Source organism: Pongo abelii, chromosome 6 (assembly GCF_028885655.2).
Source record: "Pongo abelii isolate AG06213 chromosome 6, NHGRI_mPonAbe1-v2.0_pri, whole genome shotgun sequence".
NCBI lineage: Eukaryota > Metazoa > Chordata > Mammalia > Primates > Hominidae > Pongo > Pongo abelii.
The window spans coordinates 136984245-137006515 of NC_071991.2; the positions used below are offsets into that span (position 1 = coordinate 136984245).

The following is a 22271-nucleotide window of genomic DNA, read 5'->3' on the forward strand; positions in this document are numbered from 1 at the left end:
TTTATTAAAGAAGAAATTATCCTTTACGTGAAAAACAAACTTTGAAGCCTGGGAGCCATATGCTTCTGGTGTTAGGAAGTGTTAATGTTCTTTTGAATTCCCTCAGTGGCTGGAACAATGCTCAGGCATATAGCAGCTGATCAATTAATTACACGCTTGCTGAATGAATAATTAGATTAACTGAAGGTTGACTAGACAAGTATAAAGTTGGTATTAAATCAAAATTAATAACAGTCATGATAGAAATACTGGCAGCCCTCATCCTAAAAATGGGTTATGTTTCAAAATTCTTATAATTTGGGTTGTATGAAGCTCAAAGCCTTGTTTTCCCACAGAAATGTTAAAGGTGGTGACCGACTCAGAGATTTGCCCATAAGAGCTCATTTAAGGCATAATAAAATTCAAAGCTAAAGGATAATTCATTTGAATTTTAAAAAATTATAAGAACCTATTGTTGCAACATGGGGAAAAGGATGAACAGGAAAAAAAAAAAAAGAAGTAGATGAACACTTTTGTAGGGATTTTGATAGCGCCTTTTGGGCATTTACATGGACTTTAGAAACTCATATAATGGCTTCTTTTTTTTTTTTTTGAGATGGAGTCTCAGTCTGTTGCCCAGGCTGGAGTGCAGTGGTGCGATCTCAGCTCACTGCAACCTCTGCCTCCTGGGTTCAAGAGATTCTCCTGCCTCAGCCTCCTGAGTAGCTGGGATTACAGGCGTGCACTGCCACGCCCAGCTAATTTTTGTATTTTTAGTAGAGACGGGGTTTCGCCATGCTGACCAGGCTGGTCTCAAACTCCTGACCTCAGGTGATCTGCCTGCCTTGGCTTCCCAAAGTGCTGGGATTACAGACGTGAGCCACTGCATCTGACCAAGAAACTTGGTATTATGGCTTCTTTATTTTGTTGTAGCTCTTTCTCCTACAGACAGGTGGCACTCTTTCTCCTTTGAGTCAGGCCTAGCACTGGTACTTCTGTTTGTTAGCCACAATAATAGATATTCTTTGGCTCACACATGAAATGGAGAGACCAGGAAGACGGTGTGCTGGCTTTAGATGTCTTCTGTGGTCACTAGGTAAGAGATGTCAAAAAGAAAGGAAGGAGGGAGGAGGAATAAGAAAATATGTAGGAATTAGTAAGTGTATGTGTATTTCTGAAATTAGATGAGCTGAAAGACAAAGGGGAAAAAAAGGAATATGTCATGTGTGTGGTCTTTTAGGAGAAAAAGGGGCGAGGGAAAAAAAAACCCAGTTGGTTAGACAGCTTTCCACTTGGCTGCTCCTAATGAGCTGGAGGAGGAAAGGCAATCTTGCTAAACATGGGCCGATGTGATAGTGGGGAGGGAAGATGACAGGTTTATTTAATGCCTGTCATGTACCAGGCACTGCGATGGTGCATGTTAAATATAGGCCAAGTGCTTTGTATTTTATCTTAATTTAAACCTCCCAACAATCCTGTGAAGTAGGCATTACTATCCCCACTTTATTGAAGAAGAAACTGAGGTGCATAAAGGTTAACTTGCCCCAGGTCATGCAGAGCCAGGATTGAACTCAGCTCTACATGGTTTGAGATGGAGTCTCACTCTGTTTCCCAGGCTGGAGTGGTGGCATGAGGGCGTTGCCAGTAGGGAAGTGAGTGGGACTGTGGGGAAGGGCCCAGGTACTCTGTACTGGGCAGAAAATGAAGTGGAGGAATGGAGGAAGCTGCAGTAGGGGTCTGACTGGGTGTTTATATCACCACCTTTCTTCTTTTCTCTGAGAGATCTTAATTCACAATAGCCTTGTAGGTCAGAATAAGAACTGTGGGAGGTTCCCTGGGTGATATGGAGGCTGTCAGGGGGTTGAGGGGAGTGACCTGTCCTGATATTCGTGCAGAATGAGAGATAGCCCAACATGAGGGCCATGAGGAGTTGGGGACGACTTGGAGGGTTGCCATCTGGCTCTGCACTGGTGAAGGGGGCCATTGTGGTGGTGTTGGGGGGAAGGTACAAGGGTATCTAGCCATAAAAATAACAGAGGAGCGCAGCTGTGAGGAAATCATGAGTTGGGCAGGGTGGAGTTCTGGAAACAGATGCAGGGGGTATGCTGTGCTGGCAGGCAGTCAGGTGGACGCCTCTGGGGTGTGTGGGAAGTAGACTCTGATCTGTAAGATATGACTATTAACTGAAGAGGCACACTCAGCAAACATGCCAGCATTTACCCTTCCAAATAAACCCCATTCTGTCAAGCCTTCCCGTGGGAGGTCAGATAGACTCCAGAGTACCCTCGTCTCAAACATCTTCAGAACACTTTCTAGAATTGCTTAGGGCTTTGGGGACCCTCTTCTGCATTCTTTCACTGGTGACAGATCTTTGTTTTCTGAACGTAGAATTTAATTCTGAGAAACTACCAAACATCATCCAGAACCAAGTCTGGTGAATAACACTGATGATTAAATGACATAACTGAATTTTGGGTGGAAATGACAACCGAGCATAAATTAATGAAGCTGATTTTCTTGTATCCTGGTATATTATTTAAAAATTGCTTCTTGTTACCCTGCACTCATAGTCCACACAATATTTTTAAAAGCTTTAAAAAGCTCTCTACAAACCAGGGAATTGAAGTACAGGCCAGCCTGGCAGCCCTGTGTTGGCGGTGGACGTGCCTCCCATCCCAGACACACCCACTCACCCTAGAGGGGTTTCCTGCTTACCTCCAGTCCGCCAGCTGCTGGGTGCCTGCCATGGTCTCAGGAATCACAGTGGCGTGCTGCACTGATGTGTGGGTGGCCACTCCAGTCAGCTGCTGCCACGCTGGGGGAAGCAGGATCTGCTGGGTCCCACTTGGCCATGCCTGCTGTAGAACACAGGACATGTGCAATGACCATGTTTGCTAATCACATAATTGATTTGCATGAATCCACACTTATTCTGTGCCTGGGGTTGTGCTAGACATTCTTATGGGTGGGAGAGTGAGGGCCTGGTCTCTGGCCTCAAAAACTAAAGTAAGGGAAGATAAACAATGAACATACGGGTTGGGCGCGGTGGCTCATGCCTGTAATCCCAGCACTTTGGGAGGCTGAGGCGGGCGGATCACAAGGTCAGGAGATCCAGACCATCCTGGCTAACACGGTGAAACTCCATCTCTACTAAAAATACAAAAAATTAGCTGGGCGTGGTAGCGGGCGCCTGTAGTCCCAGCTACTTGGGAGGCTGAGGCAGGAGAATGGCGTGAACCTGGGAGGCGGAGCTTGCAGTGAGCCGAGATTGCGCCACTGCACACTCCAGCCTGGGTGACAGAGCGAGACTCCGTCTCAAAAAAAAAAAAAAAAAAAAAAAAAGAACATATATGAACTAAGTAGAAGATAATTAAGTACAGGGACACAGCTGTATGGAAGGGATTCATTCATGTTGAAGAGTGATTTCTTTATAAATTTGCTCTAATGAGCAATGTTTGAAGTTTCTGAAAGTTTATTTATTTACTTGTTCTGTCCCACAACTATGTACAGGGGATTAGGGTAGTTGAGTTGGGCTAGATGAGGGTGACCGCTGGCCCTGAAGAAGCTTTGTGCCTAGTATCCTTTATTTAACATTTTACTTTTGATTTATCAATTAGAATCCACGTTCCAGCTTGTGTTATCTTCTGAATCTAAGTTTACACAATTCTAAGATCACCAAATATCTGGAACCTACATCTGAGAGCAAGCAAGTATGAAATAAAATTCTTAGCTGTGACTATAGCTTAATTGAGAATTACTTTGATTTCTCAAAGCAAAAATGAGAGATAGGCAGAAGTCACTGCTTGAATCTAATTTTTCTAAGAAATCTAAAATGAACGTTTGTGATTCTTCCTTGATTGATTCACTGGGGTGTGTGTGTGTGTGTGTGTGTGTATGTTGTGTTTTAAGCTCTTTTAATCCATGATCACTATTCTGCTTGTCTTTGGTCATTAGATGATTCAGACTGAACACCACTGCCTAAAGTTGGACACTTAAAGCATAGTCACTAAGGTAAAATACCTTCTGGACAGATCAAATATTTAAAGGTTTGATATCTTAGCTATCTCTCTTTCTATCAGAGTGGGTGTGACTAACATTGGGTAATTTATCGAATGCAGTGCTTCATAAACTGTGCATGTGCTCAATGTGGGTGTTTTATATGTACAAATAAGCACTTCTGGAAATGGATTACAGATTTGGGTCAGGGCCTAAAAAACATTGACGCTTATAAAAATGAGAGAATCACATTTGAGAGCTGAGTGGACCAGTTCACCTGTTCCATTATTTTCATGTTGCACCTGAGGCCCAGTGAGATCTCTTAGATGTTTTTGATACTGTTTGTTTGCTTTTGATATAGGCAGAAGCTCAGGGACCATAGCTCATACCATGAGTGCTTAATATCTGTTGATAAAATGAAAGAAGCAACTCCACCAAGGCTATTAACTACAGTTAATTGTATTTCAGGTTTACTTAATTCACAGAAAGCGGAAACATAATTTAATTGATTAAAACAGTTGCAAATTCCAAATATTAAATAAATAACAATTTCGTTTGCAGTAAGGTTTCTACTGACTTACCCAATTGGAACTCATTTCAGATTTCATGAAAAGCATTAGTTTTAACTAATGTCATTTAAAAAAATAAATCTTGACATCAAGCTAAGGTTATCATTTTTCTTCTATTTCCCTAAAACGGATATTAATATTTTACCTCAAAGAGATGGGGTAGAAAGACTATTTTTGACTTATTTCACTGATTGATATGCTTGGCTCATTTGCGACAACACTTCATCAGACATTTTTATAATTTATTACTACTAACAAGAATGAAGCAAACATTTCTTAATGCATATTGTATGCCAAACACAGAGTTAAGTCATAAATGGGTTTCTGACTACTTTTTTTCTGACTTAACACCAGTTCTGTGAGGTAGGGACTGTTATTTTCTTCCATTTCTCAGATTAATAAATTGAGACACAGAGAGGTTAATAATATTAATAACTTGCCCAGAAATATGATAAATTAAACATACACATTTATTGCCTTCTTTACACTCAACTAAAATGATAGTAAAGGAATAAAAAATACAGACTCATAAGGGCAAAGAGAGTAGGAGAGAGGCAATCACCATTAATAAAATTTTAGAAGCTGAAAAACTGATGGACAATTACTAAGTGAATTAACAGACTGAAGGAATCTAAGGTCAGGTCTTCACTTCCCCTTAGTTCCCAGATCCTTGGTGTACATGCTTATACCACCCTCCACTCCCCACCCCAGAGCAGGAGGCTAGACGATTCTCTCTAGGGGAAATGACTAGTCCAAGAGAAAATAACTACAGATATGACATTTAAGGATCAGGGGATCTGTCAGTGAAAATGCTGGACTTGCCTCTTTTCAGCCTATAGAGGAGCCCACATTCAATAGTCTCTCCCCTACCCTCCAGGTTTCCAATTAGTTTTTTAGTGCTTTAGTCGTAAATAGGAATGAATAGCTAATGAACACCAGACAGTAAAGGAAGCTTCTAACCTGAAAGAGAATAAAATAAGCCAACAAAAGAAAGAGGAAACAAAAACAGTGTGGGAATCAGAAGAAAATTTTCTAAAATCTATAATTAATGCCTTTACAGAGTTAAAAAATATATCCATGAAACAAGATCATATAAACAATCAATATCTATATTCAGCGAACATGCTCTTTTTTGGTGTGGAGGGAGCAGAGAACAAACTCTTGGAAATGAGAACGACAACAACAGAAATTAACCATTCAAAAGAAGGTTTCAAAAAAGTTTAAGAAATCTCTTAGAAAGTAGTGCAAACAGAGGATATATAGGAAATAGAAGGGAAAAAAAGATAAGAAAATCGGAAGATCAATTTAGAAGTACCAACACTCAATAAGAATTCTGCAAAGGAGAAACAGAGAAAATGGAGGGGAAGAAATTATCAAAGAAAAAAAAAATCCAGATTAAAAGAGCAAATAGGGTGTTCAGGACAATGTAAGAAAAAAGACCCAAAAGAAGGCATGTAGTCATGAAATGTGAGTCCACTGTGGATGAGGAGAAAGTCTTAAAAGCTTTCAGAGAAAGAAAAAACAACATACTGAGATCAGTGTGCTCAAACACATCAACACATCAAACATACAAACCTTTTATAGCTCTGGAAGGGTTTGGGGCTGTATAATGAGATATACAGAAAACTAACCCAATGGGAAAAATGAGGCAATCATTAACTCCAGGAAAAACAAAAAGATGTGTTAGAAGGAAAACATAATCACAGTATATTATAAGGCTCAACTAGGAATAATATTATATAATATTGATAATTATGTAAATATTACAAAGTAGTTGAATCAAAATTATGTAGGAGGAATAGGAGAAAAGAGTGAGTGGAAGGAGGAACAGGAGAGAAATTGTATGTGTGTTATGGGGATGGCAGCGGGTTAGAAAGCTAAATCTTCATCTTCCATAGTAGGAAGTCAATGGATAATACCTAAAATGGAAAAAAAATCCATAAAAAGCAGTCTAAGCATGTTATTTAGAAACACAGAGTTAAAGAACAGATTAAATAGTTAAGTTAAAAATTATCGTTATGGGCAGGGCACAGTGGCTCACCCCTGTAATCCCAGCACTTTGGGAGGCCAAGGCGGGTGGATCATTTGATGCCAGGAGTTTGAGACCAGCCTGGCCAACACATTGAAACCTAGTCTCTACTAAAAATACAAAAAAAAGTAGCCGGGGTGTGGTGGCACATGCCTGTAATCCCAGCTACTTGGGAGGCTGAGGCACGAGAATTGCTTGAACCCAGGAGGCGGAGGTTACAGTGAGCTGAGATTGCACCACTGCACTCCAGCCTGGTGGCAAAGCAAGACGATGTCTCAAAAAAATGTGTGTGTGTGTGTGTGTGTGTGTGTGTGTGTGTGTGTAAATAAAAACTTTTAGGGATAATATATATTATACATATAAAATATATATATAACAGGGATAATATATATGTGTGTATATATATACACACATATATATACATATATAATGTAACTATATATATTGTTATGGGGAGTAGACATTGAGGATGGGATAGAGCAGAGGACTATAATTTTCCTATAAGTTTATGGTATTATTTACCTTTTAAAAATTATGTACATGTATTACTTTGAAAAGGAATTAAATTTAAATTTCAAAAATAACTTCCCCAAAGCCATATAGCCAGTAAGTGGTGAGGCAGCCATCTGAATGTGGGCAACCTAATTCCAGCGTCCATGCTTTCAGCCAATATACACCTCTCCTTGTGTTGATAATACACAAAAATAATGGCCCCTATTCAGGATCAGGCATTGGTGGTAACTGCATAAAGGTGGCATGAACAAGTCTTCCTTATTCTCTAACAATATCAGGTGCCAGTCAAGAGACAGGCAGACAGCAGGACAATGCTTGGAAAGACTGGTTGCTGAAAATGTTATCAGAGGAACTTTTGAGTGAGAAACATTAAAGTTTTGTATTTTGAACAGTTTAAAGGGTTCAAGCCAACATTTTGTTTTTAGGGAAACATTTAAAGGTTCAGTTGGTCAAATATGAGCCCAAGAAATAAAGTAAATAAGTAAAAAATAAAGAGGTTCGGGTGATATGATTTGATTGGCTAGAAGAATGCAAAACACTTCATGGAAGGGTGGAGTCTACAGTGATTTCTCTAACCCTGCTAGTCAAAGGAGATTTTAGATCCTGACATTTGACAAGTGAGATAAATTCAATACTGTCTCAATCAAGAACTGTGCTTCCCACCTCTCCACTATTACCTACTCATTCACAATTTCTGTCGGTGGCCAAGATGCTAGCTGTGGCATGGGGCTTGGGAGGATGGAGTTGACAGCTCCTTTTAGGCAGTACCAAAAAAGCTTTCGTTGCAAGGTGATCCACAAAGATCACTCCCATATCACTAACATAAGCAGAATGATTACCATTTCCACCTGCCATGCACACATCCTCTGGGTGCCCCACAGAGGCCTGTTTTCATGAAAGTTTTATGTGATGCTGCTGGGAGCGGGGGGAGGAGAAGGGCAAAGAAAATGAAATTAACATGAGGAGTGGATTCAAAGACTCCATCTCTAAGTGTTCACAAGTAAAATCCTTTAAAAGATTTTCAGTATTTAGAGAAAAAGAACAATGTCAACTTTTTGAATACATTTATGTCAAATAATAGGATTTGGAATGCCTCTGCCTGGTGCCTAGAAATTTAACTGTAGAAAAATGAAGGCTTCAGTTTAAATGCTTAATTGTTGCTTTTTTATAGCCACCATAAGAGTTTTATAAATTAACTTATTTTTGTCCTTTGAAGGGAATATTTAAAAATATCTAGAAGAGAGCCCATCTCAACAGGCTAACATATTGGCATGGATTAAGTGACAAGCAGAGAGAAAAATAAAAAGCAACTGACAAAAAGACACAACACGATACTGGATAGGGCAGGATTTTTTTCACTTAATATATCTTAGAAATCTCTGCATGTCAAGACACAAAGGTCTACCATGTTCTTTTAATGGCTACATGGTGTTCCATTTTATGTGTGCATCAACTTATTTAACCAATCCCCTACTGATGAACGTTCAAGTTTCTTCCAACAATCTCAGTTATAAACACAGTAGCAATTAAAATCCTTACACATATATTTTTTGTTCACTTTCCTAATTACAGCTTTAGGTTAAATCCACTTGGAGATTTACAACACTCTAGGGACTCTCTTTCAAGGAAGCAACAGGTAAAGTTCTCCCCTGCTACGATTAAAGGACTGAACAAATTCTGACTGCTGAGTCTACTGGTTCCACCAAACTGAACAATGAAGAATCCCTATTTTGGCTAATAAGAGATGCTAATTATTATTTCTTTCAGAGATGGTTCCTGGCTTACTAGGGTTAAGTGTGCAAACATAAAAAAGATCTGTAATTATCCTTTAAAAGTACACGTGAGTTCTGTAGATTTGGGCTCACAAAGATGGAGCACTGGGAGACTGGTGTGGATTTTTGCCACTCAGATAAAGTATGAAGAAGCTTTTTTGCCCCGGACTGAGCTGTAGTTCTTTCTCTGATCTATGTTGGCCTTTTCTGAACTCCACGCTACTGAACTATGCAAATAAAAGGAAGCTACAAGGACCCATTGGAGAGAGAGGAATGAAGAGAAGGCCTGTTTTAAATACAAAAAGTTCTCTGTTTATAAACTTTCAATAAGACAAAAGTTTGTGTGCTACCAGTCACTGGTGTTAGTGGTCAACTGCACAGTGTCATTCTGGACGTAAGCACAGAGATGAAGAATGTTTAATATCAATCTTAAACAAACTGTTCCGGAAAACAGAATAGATAATAATGTAACCACAGCAGTCTGGTTCAACTTTTATGTAACAAAGTTGTGAGTTGTTTTCCATTTGCCATGGATCCACAGGTTAAAGGTCACATAACCTGAGCATGCCCAGAGGAACCAGGTATGTAACCATAGGCAGAACCTAAGTGCCTGGATTGAGGCGAGTGAATGGAATTTAGAAATGGATACCACATGGCAGGATCCAGGATCCAATTAGATCGAGCTGTGGCATCACTGCATGGCAGGATCCAGTCAGATCGTGCCTCTGATATCAATTCGTTGCAAGATCCAATCAGATCATGCCTCATTACCCTATGCTTATAAAACCTGACCCAGCCCTTCGCTCAGAGACACTGCTTTGGGAACTATCTCCAGTGTTCTCCTTACTTGTTACAAGTAATAAAATCCCCTTGCTAAATCCTCCTTGGCTATGGTCATTGGGTTGGTACCTGTCAAGTGACCAAACCCACTCATGTGGGTAACAACAATAAGAAGATATTTTATGAGCCTGGTGTAACCTTGTACTCAAATCAGATAAGGATTTTATAAAAAGGGAAATTACATGCCATTTTTCACTTATGAACATAGATATAAAAATACTAACTATAGTATTTACAAACTGAATCCAATATTAAAAAGCATATCATATCAAGCACATGAGCAAATGGAGTTTATATCATAAATAAAAGGGCAGTTTAATATTACGAAATATATTAATATAACTTGCCCCATTAGTAGATTAAGAAACAAAAAGCATATGAGTGTCTTAATAGATACAGAAAGAACATTTGATATAATTCAATATTCATTACAAAACTTAAACATGATAAAGTGTTTCTATTAATTTTTTTTTTTTTTACAGACAAGGTTGTACCCTGTTGCCCACCCTGGAGTGCAATGATGTGATCATAGCTCGCTGCAGCTTCAAACTCCTGGGTTCAAGTGATCCTTTTGCCTCAGCCTCCTGTGTATCTGGGACTACAGGCATGTGCCACCATGCCCAGCTAATTTTTAATTTTTTTTTGTAGAGATGGGGGTCTCACTATGTTGCCCAGGCTGGCCTTGAACTCCTGGGCTCAAGTGATCCTCTCATCTCAGCCTCCTGAGTAGCTGAGACTACAGGCCTGGGACTACAGGTGTGCACCACCACACCCATTACAGAGTGTTATACCATGTTCATGGATAAAAATGACTTACATGTTTAAAGATGTCAGTTGTTCCTGAAGTAAATATAAATTCAATGTATATCCAGTAAATATAAAGCAGATTTTCTGTTTCTGTAACTAAAATTCTTATGAAAGAGTGATGTTAAAATTCACTTGAAAACGTGAAGGGACAAGAACAGACAAGGAAAATTTGAAGAACTCTATGGGAACAGGGCTTCCCTACTAGATACCAAGACAGACTAAAGTTACAATGGTTAAGACAACAGGATATTAGAGAAGCCCATGGAATAGAAGAGAGCGCAGAACAAACCTACGCAATTTGGTTACATAAAGATTAAATTTTTAATTTTTTAAATTAAAAATTAAACAACAAAAACAACTTCCATTTAACAAGACAGGACAAATAGTGTCTTTGGGAAAAGCCTTTGTGAACCTACCTTATTTAAAAATAAAGTTGCTTCTAAACTAGTAACATTTAGGTCAAGCTACTCAACAGTAGAAATGATTATACAAAAGTAGTATAGCTTGGTGGCTGAAATACAGATGCTGGCATCAGACTTCTTGGGTGTGTGTCCTGGTTCTGCTACCTAATTGTTGTGTGACTCTGATGAGCAAGTTATTCTGCTTCAGTTTCCCTATTTGTCAAATGGAGACAAATATTGTGGCATTATGGGGATTAAATCAATTAACAACTGTAAAGTGCCCTGGTATAATGATGATGTATTTGTTATTAGGGTTCGAGTGTCATTAAGGATTGTTACTGTTATCATTGCATCACTACTGTTATCTTACGTTTACGTAACACTTTACAAATTTTCAACCATTTTTCATCTCTGCCATCTCATTCTACCATCAGAGCACCTACATGGATAGAGAGATAGAAGGTTCCAGCTTACAGTTACCATGAGCCTGGTTTTTCAACTATAAAATGAGAGGATAATCACCAAGGCTCCTTTTGGCTCTAAAAACCCATTTCTATTTTACAAGAAAGAAATTTGAGGCAAAGAGATATTAACTGACTTGCCTTAGGTCATAGACGAGTTACTAGCAGTTAGGATTAAAACCTAGGTCTCCCAGATTAATTTGCATTTCAAAGATATAATAATAATAATAATTTCCCCAGACTCTCCCTGTATCTAAATTTCTTCTTGGAATTGTAAGCAGATACTTAGGAAGGTAATTCACTTGGGGACCATTTAGAATATTACAGATACATTCCAATGACTAGAAGCACCTAACTCATTACTAGGGAGAGAGGGAGTGGAGATATATATCTTTTGTGAACAACATTAACACAGGTAATGGTAATACCAGTAATAATAAAGGAGAAAGAATTACCTGGGCAAGCAGACCTGGTTGGATCTGAAGAGGCTGAGCTCCTGGGGCTTGAGTGACGATGGGAACCGCATTTTCCATTCGCACCGAGTAGCCAGCGTGCTTAGAGGGAGAGGCCTGCAAGCCTGTTCCAGACAGTGTGAGGGAGAGAAGGGTTAGCTGAGAGGCTGTGAACAGCTGGATGAAGAGAACCTTCCTGGCCAGTTACATCATCTTTCAGCTTCCCTTTGCACTGGTCACCGACAACAACCAGGTATTGCCTGGTCCTTGGAAGTCTCCCCTTTGGCTTCTAACAAATTAAAAAATAAAACTCCTCCTAAAATCTTGAATGTCTTCAAAGGCTAGAAGGTCAAATTAAGGAGGCTGTAAGGCCAAAAGTAGGACAGTTATGCTGGCAGATTACAACAGGAAAACAAGGGTTTCTGACCATCAAGATGTACCTGTGTATGTCAAAATAAGGGGTGTTGGGGAGATATATGAACCCATTTGGAATTGCATTGACTGTAACCACACAGTTTACACCATGAGGCTTGCAAAAATAAATTCTTAAGCTTTCTGGGTAAACTGTAACAAAGTACACAGTCTAGCTTCTTAGAGTCTACAGGAGACAAGTGCTGGGGTCATGGCCAAAGAATCGTTTTGAGGAGGGGTCCCAGGGAAGTACTTTTCAGACTGATTGATATTCTTCATGGGAGCTGGGACTATGTCGGCTGTCAGAGATTGGCAGTTTTCTATAGATAACCCACACAGAGGATATTTCATGCGAGGAAAAGCAAGAGCTGACATCAGCATAACAATGAAAGCACAAACAATGTACTTATTTACAGACAGCTGGCCAGGGACACAGTCCCTGGCAGGTGTGACAGTCACAAAGGATTGACTTGGTGCTGGGGCATAAGCTCTATTGTTTCTAGGTTGGCCACAGTAGGCGAGGAGCCCTCCAGTTCAGTGATACCAGCACTCTCACTGGAAGAAATGAGGAGGGCCTTTCTCCATGAAAATGAGCGTGACAGAAAACTGCAGGTGCCGGAGCCCCAGAGGCCGTTCTGTAAGAAGCAGGTGAGAGGCTGTGGCTGCTCAACCTTACCTTGGAAGCCGGGGGGACACACGATGAGAGCTTGCTGGAATGGGTCAGGCCGGGCACAAATCTGGGCTGTTCCTGTCTGCAGGGGCATGCTCCGCTGGGCCACTGCAGCCATGGATGCCGCTGAGGGCTGGTAGAGTGTAGATGGGTAGTTTAGTATGGAGACTTCGGGATTGGCTAAGGAAATAGTGGCACTGGTAGAGGAGGGAGCCTAAAGGAGTGATGGGGATTAAACAAAAATAAACAAAAATAAAAAATGAGGGAGGTGGCATGTTGGGAGACACGAATCTAAATCAAATAAATGAACTCAAAGAAGAACAAACAAACAAAACTAAGAGCAGAAAGGCAAAAGCAGAGAGGAGTGGAAACACGGTTGAAAGTCGCAGGGAAAAGCAGGTCCCTGAAAGCATGGGAGACAGTCACCTTGGTGTTCACATTCAGACCTGCTTCTGGCATTTGTGAGGCCCGGACAAGAGGACACACGGATGCCTGCTACCATATGTCTAAATGCTGAAAAAGCTAAAAATTAGGCTAGAAAACTGTTTAATAAAATGTTCTGCCTTTTCATTTTGACAAATACACCTTCCCAATAACCGGGAAGACCAGGTGTGAGTTGAGGACTCTGGGATTCCTTGGGTTCTGTGCTGACACATGGTGACAGGGAGAGAGCTGGACCTTGCCCTCCTTCTCTCTGCCTGAGCCCCATTCCATCCCACAACACGATGGGCTCTGGGTGCCTGGACCTGCCAGCCTGCACGTCCAAGCTCTGCTCACACTCCCCTCGGACCTGGTGGGTGCAGTCCACATGTGGGAGGACAAATCCAGGGGAAGGCTCTTGCAGGCCCTAAAGGACTATGGTCTCAGGTACCCAGAGCTTGGCACAGCAGCACATGCAACAGGCGGAGAGCAGGGCCGAGGAGGGGCTCAGGTCTATGGGCAGTACTGTTTTTTGTTTTTTGTTTTTTCTTTTTGAGACGGAGTCTTGCTGTCACCCAGGCTGGAGTGCAGTGGTGCGATCTCGGCTCACTGCAGGCTCCGCCCCCTGGGGTTCACACCATTCTCTTGCCTCAGCCTCCCGAGTAGCTGGGACTACAGGCGACCGCCACCTCGCCCGGCTAATTTTTTGTATTTTTAGTAGAGACGGGGTTTCACCGTGTTAGCCAGGATGGTCTCAATCTCCTGACCTCGTGATCCGCCCGCCTCGGCCTCCCAAAGTGCTGGGATTACAGGTGTGAGCCACCGCTCCCAGCCTGGCAGTACTGTTTATAGATGTCCTTAGATGGCTGCAAAGCAGTTTACTGCTAAGAGAAGTACAGGAGATGTATGCAGAGAGGGAGGGGGACATGCTGAGCCTGGGGCTTTGTGTCTGCATCCCATGCATTCATGTTGGTATGCAGTGACAAAGCCTGGCAGATAGAAAAGATGCTGGTGAGTCCAGATAACTGAAATGGAGGTGGCTTTGACAAACACAAGCCATTGACATTATGTCCTCTCGCCTTTCTCTTTCAGAAAAAGACATCACTTGAGACTGAACTTGCATGCAAAATGAGGCTGTATAAGGAAAATAAATTCGAACTTTGGAATTCTCCAGTTTCCCCTATCTTAGCCTTCATACTGATCCTTTAGCAAGATAGGTGGAGGTTACCAGTGGTTTCACATTCAGCACTGTCTACAAGAGGTTTTGCCTCTAGAAGTTGCAAGGACCAGGGAATATATAGGAAGAAACCACGAAGATATCTTGGACACAAATAGAATTTCAAGTAGGGTGTGTATGGATGTCATATTTGATAAAAAGGACAAAGTCTTATTTTACATGTTTTCTATACTTAGAAAGATTTTGTGCTAAATTTCATTGCAAAGCAAATTGATTTGTTTGAAAATAATCATGAAATTGAGTGGCACAGATGTCTGATTTTAAGCCACATGTTTTAAAGTGGGTGTGCTTTTGCAGCATCGCATAGTCTGCTTGGGACACGTGTGCACATATGTGGGCATCAGTGTCTGTGTTTTGTCAGATGACATGACTTGTATTTCCTGTTTTCTCCATATCACGATCTCTTCCGGAGGCTTCTTCCCCCTCAACCCTCCACATTCCCCATGGTCTGCTCGTATCTAGACTTCCCCCAGCCCTTAGCCCCTATGGGTGTCCCTGCTGAGGGTCCTGGCACCTGTATCCTCTAGGTTCCCTTGTACTCGGTGGTTCCACCTTCTCGCCAGCCACTGCTCCTGCTGCTGCTTCCTTCCTGATGTCCCTGGAATCCACTGACTCTTTTCAGTTGTGACTTCCTGGTGCCTGGGACTTATAAGGCCCTGACTAGAAATGTTTGGTCTCTACTTCCCTTCCGGCCTTCTTGAGCACAGAGGCTAGATCATTCTTTCCAAAAGACACTTTTGTGCATGTCAGCACCCCTGCTCCAAAATCCCAATTATGGCTTGATGAACATGGTATGCGCCTTGGTCTAGTGCCCTGTTTTCCCTGGTTTGGCCGACCTTACCTTCTAGACTTATCTCCCTCTACTCTCCACTCTTCTGACACCAAGATTAGTTTACTCATTGTTTTCCAAGCATACTGTGAGCACAGGCCTTTCCCCTCATACAAATTCTCTGACCCATAGCATTCTCTCCAAGCCTCTGTGCTTTAAGGCCTAGCCTGGGTCCCACATGCCCCATTGTGAAACCCTTTCAGACACCATTAATGGAAATGAATTGCTCCTTCCTTTGCTGTCACACAGTACAATATAGCCTTCTAGCCCAGCTCCTGTCACAATCTGCCTTACAGTACAGTTGGTCTTTCCAGCCTAAAGTCTCCTGGGAGGGAGGGGCTGTGTCTTAGTGGTGTTTTCCTCCAGCCTGCAGTGGTCTCTCCTTCCTCTCGATTCTGTAACACATAACCTGTTTGTCTACCTGGCCCCTAGTGCATGCTATTCTGCATTTTGATTAAACTATTTTTGCTTACAGCGTGTCTCACCATGGAGATCATGAGCTCCTTGAGAGGCTGAATCTTCCAGGTCTTTGTAGACTCAAGGACGAATGGCACTTGTGTCCTGATATGGACCCAGTCTCCAGTGTGACCATCAGACATGCATAAGGTTTTCCCCTAGTTTCTAATCCTGCTTAAGGACCAGTTGAAGAAGCCCATGTGAGGGCAACAAAAAGCTTTCTACTTCTGTATATCCTCCTTTAGCTCTCAGAAAGGTAACTAGCCTATCACTTGCCAGAGATGAGCACACAGAGAACTGGGAAGAGCTCTTGCAGCTGACAGACAGTAATAACAAGAAAAAACAAGTTAAAAAAAATCAGAGACTGGGGTCTTGCTATGTTGCCCAGGCTGGACTTGAACTCCTGACTCAAGTGGTCCTCCCACTTCAGCCTTCCAAATAGCTAGGATTACAGGTGTGCACCACTGTGCCTAGTGAAAAAGCAAGTTTATTGATGACACAGGTTTTCCAAAAATGGAAGAAGTGATTCCTGGAAGCAGTTGTAGTAGATGTTCAAATGGTTTCAGAAGGAAGGGGTTTGAGCTTGGTCTATAAACTCAAATTCAAATTCTTGGTAGATGGCTAGGTCCAAATAATAGAATTCCACGGAAATGTTAGAGAAGTGGCTGATCCACATGATAAACAAGGAATAGCTGAGAGAAGACTTATTTTTCAATATGTTACCAACTGGGTAACCTGAACGTTTTAGAAAGTAGAGGAAGTCAGCTGCCTTGAGACTTAACGGGTTATGAATTATTGACCCAGCTTCCTTGAGACCTAAAGGATTGTAGATTCATGATCATTTGGGAAGTGGTTCTTTGGTTAGTCTACTGGATATATGTTAAAGGTGGCAAGAGATTCTTTAAGTAGTTTAATGTCCTTCAACTTCTAACACAAAACTATGCCTATATTTTATTGCTTCTAAATATCTAAATGGGCAAACAGCTCCAAGGAGCTCATGTAGAAAGCTAGCTACTAAAACCAGCAGTGAACAAAAGAAGTCTTGTTGGATTTCAAGAGCAGACATCACCTAGGAAAGGCATTTGGAGACCTCCATAAGACTTACTTAAGACTTACTTATGCTGCTGTGTATGTATATTTTAAGAGTCCAGACTCTGAAGCCAGATTACTGGTTGCAAAGCCTAAGCCCATCTCTCATGAACAAGCAAGGGCCTTGGGTAAGAGAATTAATCACTCTGTGCCTCAGTTTCCTCCTCTAAAATGGAAATGATAATAATAAAACCTATCTCAGAACGTTGCTGGGAGGATTAACAGTTATGGTGCGCTTAGTAAAGCCTGGCACATAATAAGTGTTAGCTATTAGTAATGATGTTATTTAATAACAACTGTATCAGTGGAGGAAAAGCATGCCTTAGTAGTTAAGGCTAGGTGTGTCCTGAGTAATTTTTTTTTTTTTTTCTGATGTATTTAAAAGTAGGGAGTAGTAGAATCCAATGCAAGAGAACGGAAATCCTGTTCTTGGACCCTTTGCTTTTGTGGGATGTCATTTTCCTTTACCCACAACTCTGGCCCAGGCATCACACTAAGTTACCAGCTACTTCTGCTTCACCCCAGTCCCAAGCCAGATCTGGATGGTCTCAGTGCTGTGGAGAAGACAGGTGTTCTTATTTGACAACTGCATTTTGATGAGCAACCCTTTTAGTTTTGCAGAGTCTTTGCAACACCCTTTGGAGTGGATATGCTGGCTGTCATATCACCAGCAAGATGGTGGTGGCCCCCCCCCACCGTCTGGTCAGGGACCACAGTTCTCCAGCCTGGCAGAAAGACATCCATGGGAAGGACAGCCTGCTGGGGAGCCTCCACCTGACATGATGCCTGCATTGGAGGGGTGCTCCTTCCTTCTGTTTCTCAGATGCCTTTGATACCTGATGGGGCAGATGGCAGATGGGGACAGGTAGTTTGGGGTTAGGGAGTTAAGACCAGGTGTCTCATGAGGGCTGGTGGGAGAAATAAATGTCTTCAAGGAGGTAATGAACAAAACCATGATGATTTTTATCAAGAAGCTCACAGGTCTGGCTATGGATGCCTTAGCCTTAGGGCTGGGCAAGGTTAGTTTTCAGACTCCCAACAGCTCTTTCACCCTAAGGAGAGCTTCAAGAATGCAAACGGTCCCCAGAGGGCAGCAGATACCAGTTGGCCTCTCCTAGAATTTGGGCAAAGGGAGATGGCAGGCTGGGAAGAAAAGCTAGGCCTGAGCAGGCCAATGTGCCACACGGGTGGCCTAGGGGAAAAGGGTGGGAAGGGGAGGGGCTGAAAAGCAGGGGGCAGTGACTCTTCAGTGACAGGAGGGACCTTTCAAAAAGAGTGGACATAAGGTATTCACATTTCAGGTACACATACATCTACACAGAAGTCTTGTCATTCCAGATTGATATTAAGACCAAAAATCTGGGGACCCTTCTTTGGGGGAACCAGGAAGATTGAAAGATGGGAGTAGGAGTTACAGTTTCTTAGACACTAGAGGCAGTCTCAGCTCAGACTTGGAGATTATTCATTCAATAAATATTGCCTGGGTGTCATCCAAGTTTCAAGCAGTATGTTAGCTGCTCGTTCTGCCAATTTCCTGGAAATCTGTGGGAAGAAAACCTTAGCTTCCCCATCCCATTTAGTTCCAGCTGCTGGGATTCTGGTGACAGGCTGATGAACTGATTTTCTCCATGACTCGGAGAAAGGACAGGGTTTATCTGTCCCAAAAGGAGATCAGGTAGATCCACCCATGTGGGGATGAGGGGAAGGGCCTGAACTGGGTGATTCCCTGAGTCCTTCCCAGTTCTAGAATCTTTATTTTTTTTAGATTAAATCCATGTTTCCATGATCTTTTTCTTTGTTTTTTTGAGATAGGGTCTCATGCTGTCCCCTAGGCTGGAGTGCAATGACATAATCATAGTTCACTTTAGCCCTGAAGTCCTGGGCTCAAGCAATTCTCCCACCTCTGCCTCCCGAGTAGCTGAGACTATAGGCATGCACCACCACACCCAGATAATTTTTGTATTTTCTGTAGAGACGGGGTCTCACTGTGTTGCCCAGGCTACTCTTGAACTTCCTGGCTTTAAGTGATCCTCCCACCCTGGACTCCCAAAGTGCTGGGGTTATAGGCATGAGCCACTGTGCCTGGCCAGTTCTGGAATTCTTTACCAGGCACATATGAGGCATAAAAGGATCATAGCACCCCCTTCCCCCTATTCCCACATCAGGACAGAGGAAGCAGTAAGGGGAACCATCTCAGAGAGAATGCCCCTCACCAGTCCTTTCTGGGACCTGTCAATGGGGCCAGTAGTCAACACAAAATGTGCCTGGGTCCCTCAAAGGAAATAACCTTGGACGCAAATACTTTGTTCAGTTGTTGAATACGACAGCAGGAATTTTGCCTCCTGACTAGGTATGATGGAAAATACAAGTCCTGAGGCTCACACTGTGCCGCCCCGCCTCTCTTTCCCTTCTGTTCCCCACTTACCTGGTTGTGGACAGTGGTCAGCTGGTTGTTAAAGGTCATGGTCAGGTTGGTGGACGTGCTGGGGGCCACGTGCGTGATGAAAGGGGTTTTGCTCTGGTTCACCGTGTCATACATATTCACCCGACGCTTGCAGATCTCCATGTTCTGGAAACATGATTTGACGCTGTTCGCGCAAAAGGCAGAGGCATATTGAGACATAAGGGGAGGGGAAGAGGGTAACATGGGATGAAGGGGAGAAAACACAGAAAGAAAAGGAGAGAAGGGTTAATTCAGTAAACAGGACAAGCAGGGAAACTAAACTTTAGGTCTAAGTTTCTTGGATTGCTTGTGCAAAGCCTGTGCATTTGCAACAGGCACGGTTATTCAGATGAATTTTCTCCAATGCCCTACTACCCTTTTTCCATATAGGTTCTATATATCACAACAAAACTGACTGCTCACAGTGCATTCTCACATCAGGTCCGCCTACAGCGTCACTGCTCATTCTCAACTCTCAGCCTGGTTTCTGGCCCATAAACCAATTTATAAGCTCTCTGAATGGGAACATTAACTAGTCACTTATAACCTGCCTCCACCTTTCCCAAAGACAACCCTTGTGCTCACCTTCTTCAGCTACCCTGGGTCACCAGCACCACCTAGGGGACGGCCAAGGAACTCTCCAACCCAGTATGGTGACCCTATTGCCACACTTTCTCCCACGGGGGTTGTGCAGGTAGGTAATGGAAACAGTAATAATACTAACAATTAATAATAGTGGTTAACATTTATTAGTGTCCTAATAATAATACTCTGCAACCTCTCACTCGGTCCGGCGACATCCGTAAGACGGAGACATGATTCTCGTCCCTACTTCACGAGTAAGGCTGAAGCTTAGGGAGGTAGGGAGCTTCCCGAGGATAGGTAATCACTGGCTACCTTCATGTATACACATACGTCCTCTTTCACCAACTTCAGCCTTCATTTTCTTGTCTAAGTCTTGTCCAGTTACATGAAATAGGAATTTTCTCCTTTTCTTCCCCCATTGCATCTGTGTATCAAAACAAAACCCCAACTACAAAAGTAAAGTATGAAAGTGGTGCTGAAACCAGCATCAAGGAAAAGGAAAGCCACAGTGGCTTCAACCACCCAAATTCTTGAAAATCGACCAAAAAGTGTCCTTCAGAATTTATACAGCGCTTCTCATTCATTTCTTGTAGTTAAACTTACTTTTCCTCAAATGCTAATATTCAAGATAATAAAATCCCTTTTAGTCTGGGTGGGGTGGCTCACACCTTAATCCCAGCACTTTGGGAGGTCAAGGTGGGTGGAGTCCAAGAGCTCAAGACCAGCTTGGACAACGTAGGGAGATCCCATTCTCTACAAAAAAAAAAAATATAAAAATTAGCTGGGTGTGGTAGCACACGCACACGGTCCAAGCTACTTAGGAGGCTGAGGTCGGAGAATCACTTGAGCCTGTGAGGTCGAGGCTACAGTGAGTCATGGTTATGCTGCTATATTCCAGTCTGGGTGACAGGGCGAGACCCTGTCTCAGAAAAAAAAAAAAAAGAAAAAAGAAAAAGAAAAAGAAAAAAAAATCCCATTTAATTTTCAATTCAAAATGTCTATTTTAATTATAAAAAATGTAATAACTGAATATGAGTAAAATAAAAGTTTTCTACTATTTTAGGATTACAAACGTGTACTACTTCAGCACTCTGTGGGTGTGCTATCTTTGGGGCTAAGCTGGTGTCTGTGGGCTATTCCCAAACATCCTGTGAAAAATGCATTCCAAGTTTCAAACGACTGACTGAGACGCGACTTAGAGAGTCCTACTTCTTTCTAAGATTCTGACCACTTACACTGGCCGCGTCATGCACATGACATAACCATTTACCGATTGATGATGCCGAAGAGAAAAGAAAACATATTCTACGGTATCCAATAGCTAAAAATACTCCTAATAATGCTGTTAATGCCAGTGTGTTTTCAGCTCCTACTAAGTACCAAGGTCTTGCGCGTGGAGGCTGTAGCATAAAACCAATGCATTTTGTATTCTTTTTGGAATGGGTTTAAAGCATTTGACTGTTTTGTGACAATTCAACACAAAATTTTCATAATCCTTCGGAATTTTCTAACTGAAATATTCCAAGTTTTGGGTTTTAGGAAAGGGCAAGTACTCTCACTTTAGGTTTATAAGAAGATTGGTTTTTAAAAAAATTGTGCACTGGAATCCTGGTATGGAGAAAGGAGTGGGGTCTCTTTCACCTAGTAATCCAGTAGCTGTGGCTCAGCTCCCAGGGCAGGGGCGCTACAGCTGCATGGGCCTGGAGGTTTATGCTTGCCCTGGAGTTCTTCAAGGTCTTCCCAGCAAGTTCTAGAGAACTTTAGGGATCAGGCCTCCTTTCAGGCAAGCCTAGCTGTGTTCAGAGACACACCTTTCCTTCTTAGGCTAATTTCTGAGTTCTAACTTGTCAGTGCCCCTCTTGGGTCCCAGATGAAGTTCTGAATTGGTTGCTGATGCTCACGGTCTCCATGTGACCAAGCCGTGAAACACTCTACTGATGCTTCCTTACAGAACCCAGAGGTGGAAGGACTCTGAGGTCATTAAATCCCCAGGCTTTATGGGGGTGACTGTCTGACTGTTTTCGTGCAGACGGCTAAGAGGACCTCTGTAGAGGGCACCCCCTTCCTCAGTCTCCTATCCATAGCTGTTTCTCAGTCATCCCATCTTACCCGTGATATCAAAAGACTGAACTCATGGGAGCCCTATCCAGTAAATTTCCAAGTTTGCCTTTCTTCTTCTTAAGGTACAGATGGACAGCTCTGTGGCTGACCCCTATGGCACTCAGAAACAGGACAAATCCAGGCCAGGCACGGTGGCTCACGCCTGTAATCCAAGTACTTTGGGAGGCCGAGGCGGGCAGATCACCTGAGGT

The 22271-nt window shown here is 42.4% G+C and overlaps 1 protein-coding gene across 5 annotated transcripts in view; it reads right to left on the reverse strand.

Annotated features, from left to right (window-relative positions):
• The window catches only part of HIPK2 (homeodomain interacting protein kinase 2), a 233639-nt gene that overhangs the window by 39756 nt on the left and 171612 nt on the right, over window positions 1-22271 (reverse strand). For 2 of the 5 annotated variants that reach the window (XM_024249422.3, XM_054560689.2), the window contains exons 7-10: window positions 19357-19519; window positions 12907-13114; window positions 11823-11944; window positions 2695-2837 (exon numbers count right to left, since the gene is read on the reverse strand). In XM_024249422.3, coding sequence (XP_024105190.1) covers window positions 2695-2837; window positions 11823-11944; window positions 12907-13114; window positions 19357-19519 — 636 coding nt within the window. The remainder of the gene's footprint in view (window positions 1-2694; window positions 2838-11822; window positions 11945-12906; window positions 13115-19356; window positions 19520-22271) is intronic. The other 3 variants (XM_024249427.3, XM_024249423.3, XM_024249426.3) reach the window with 3 other exon arrangements.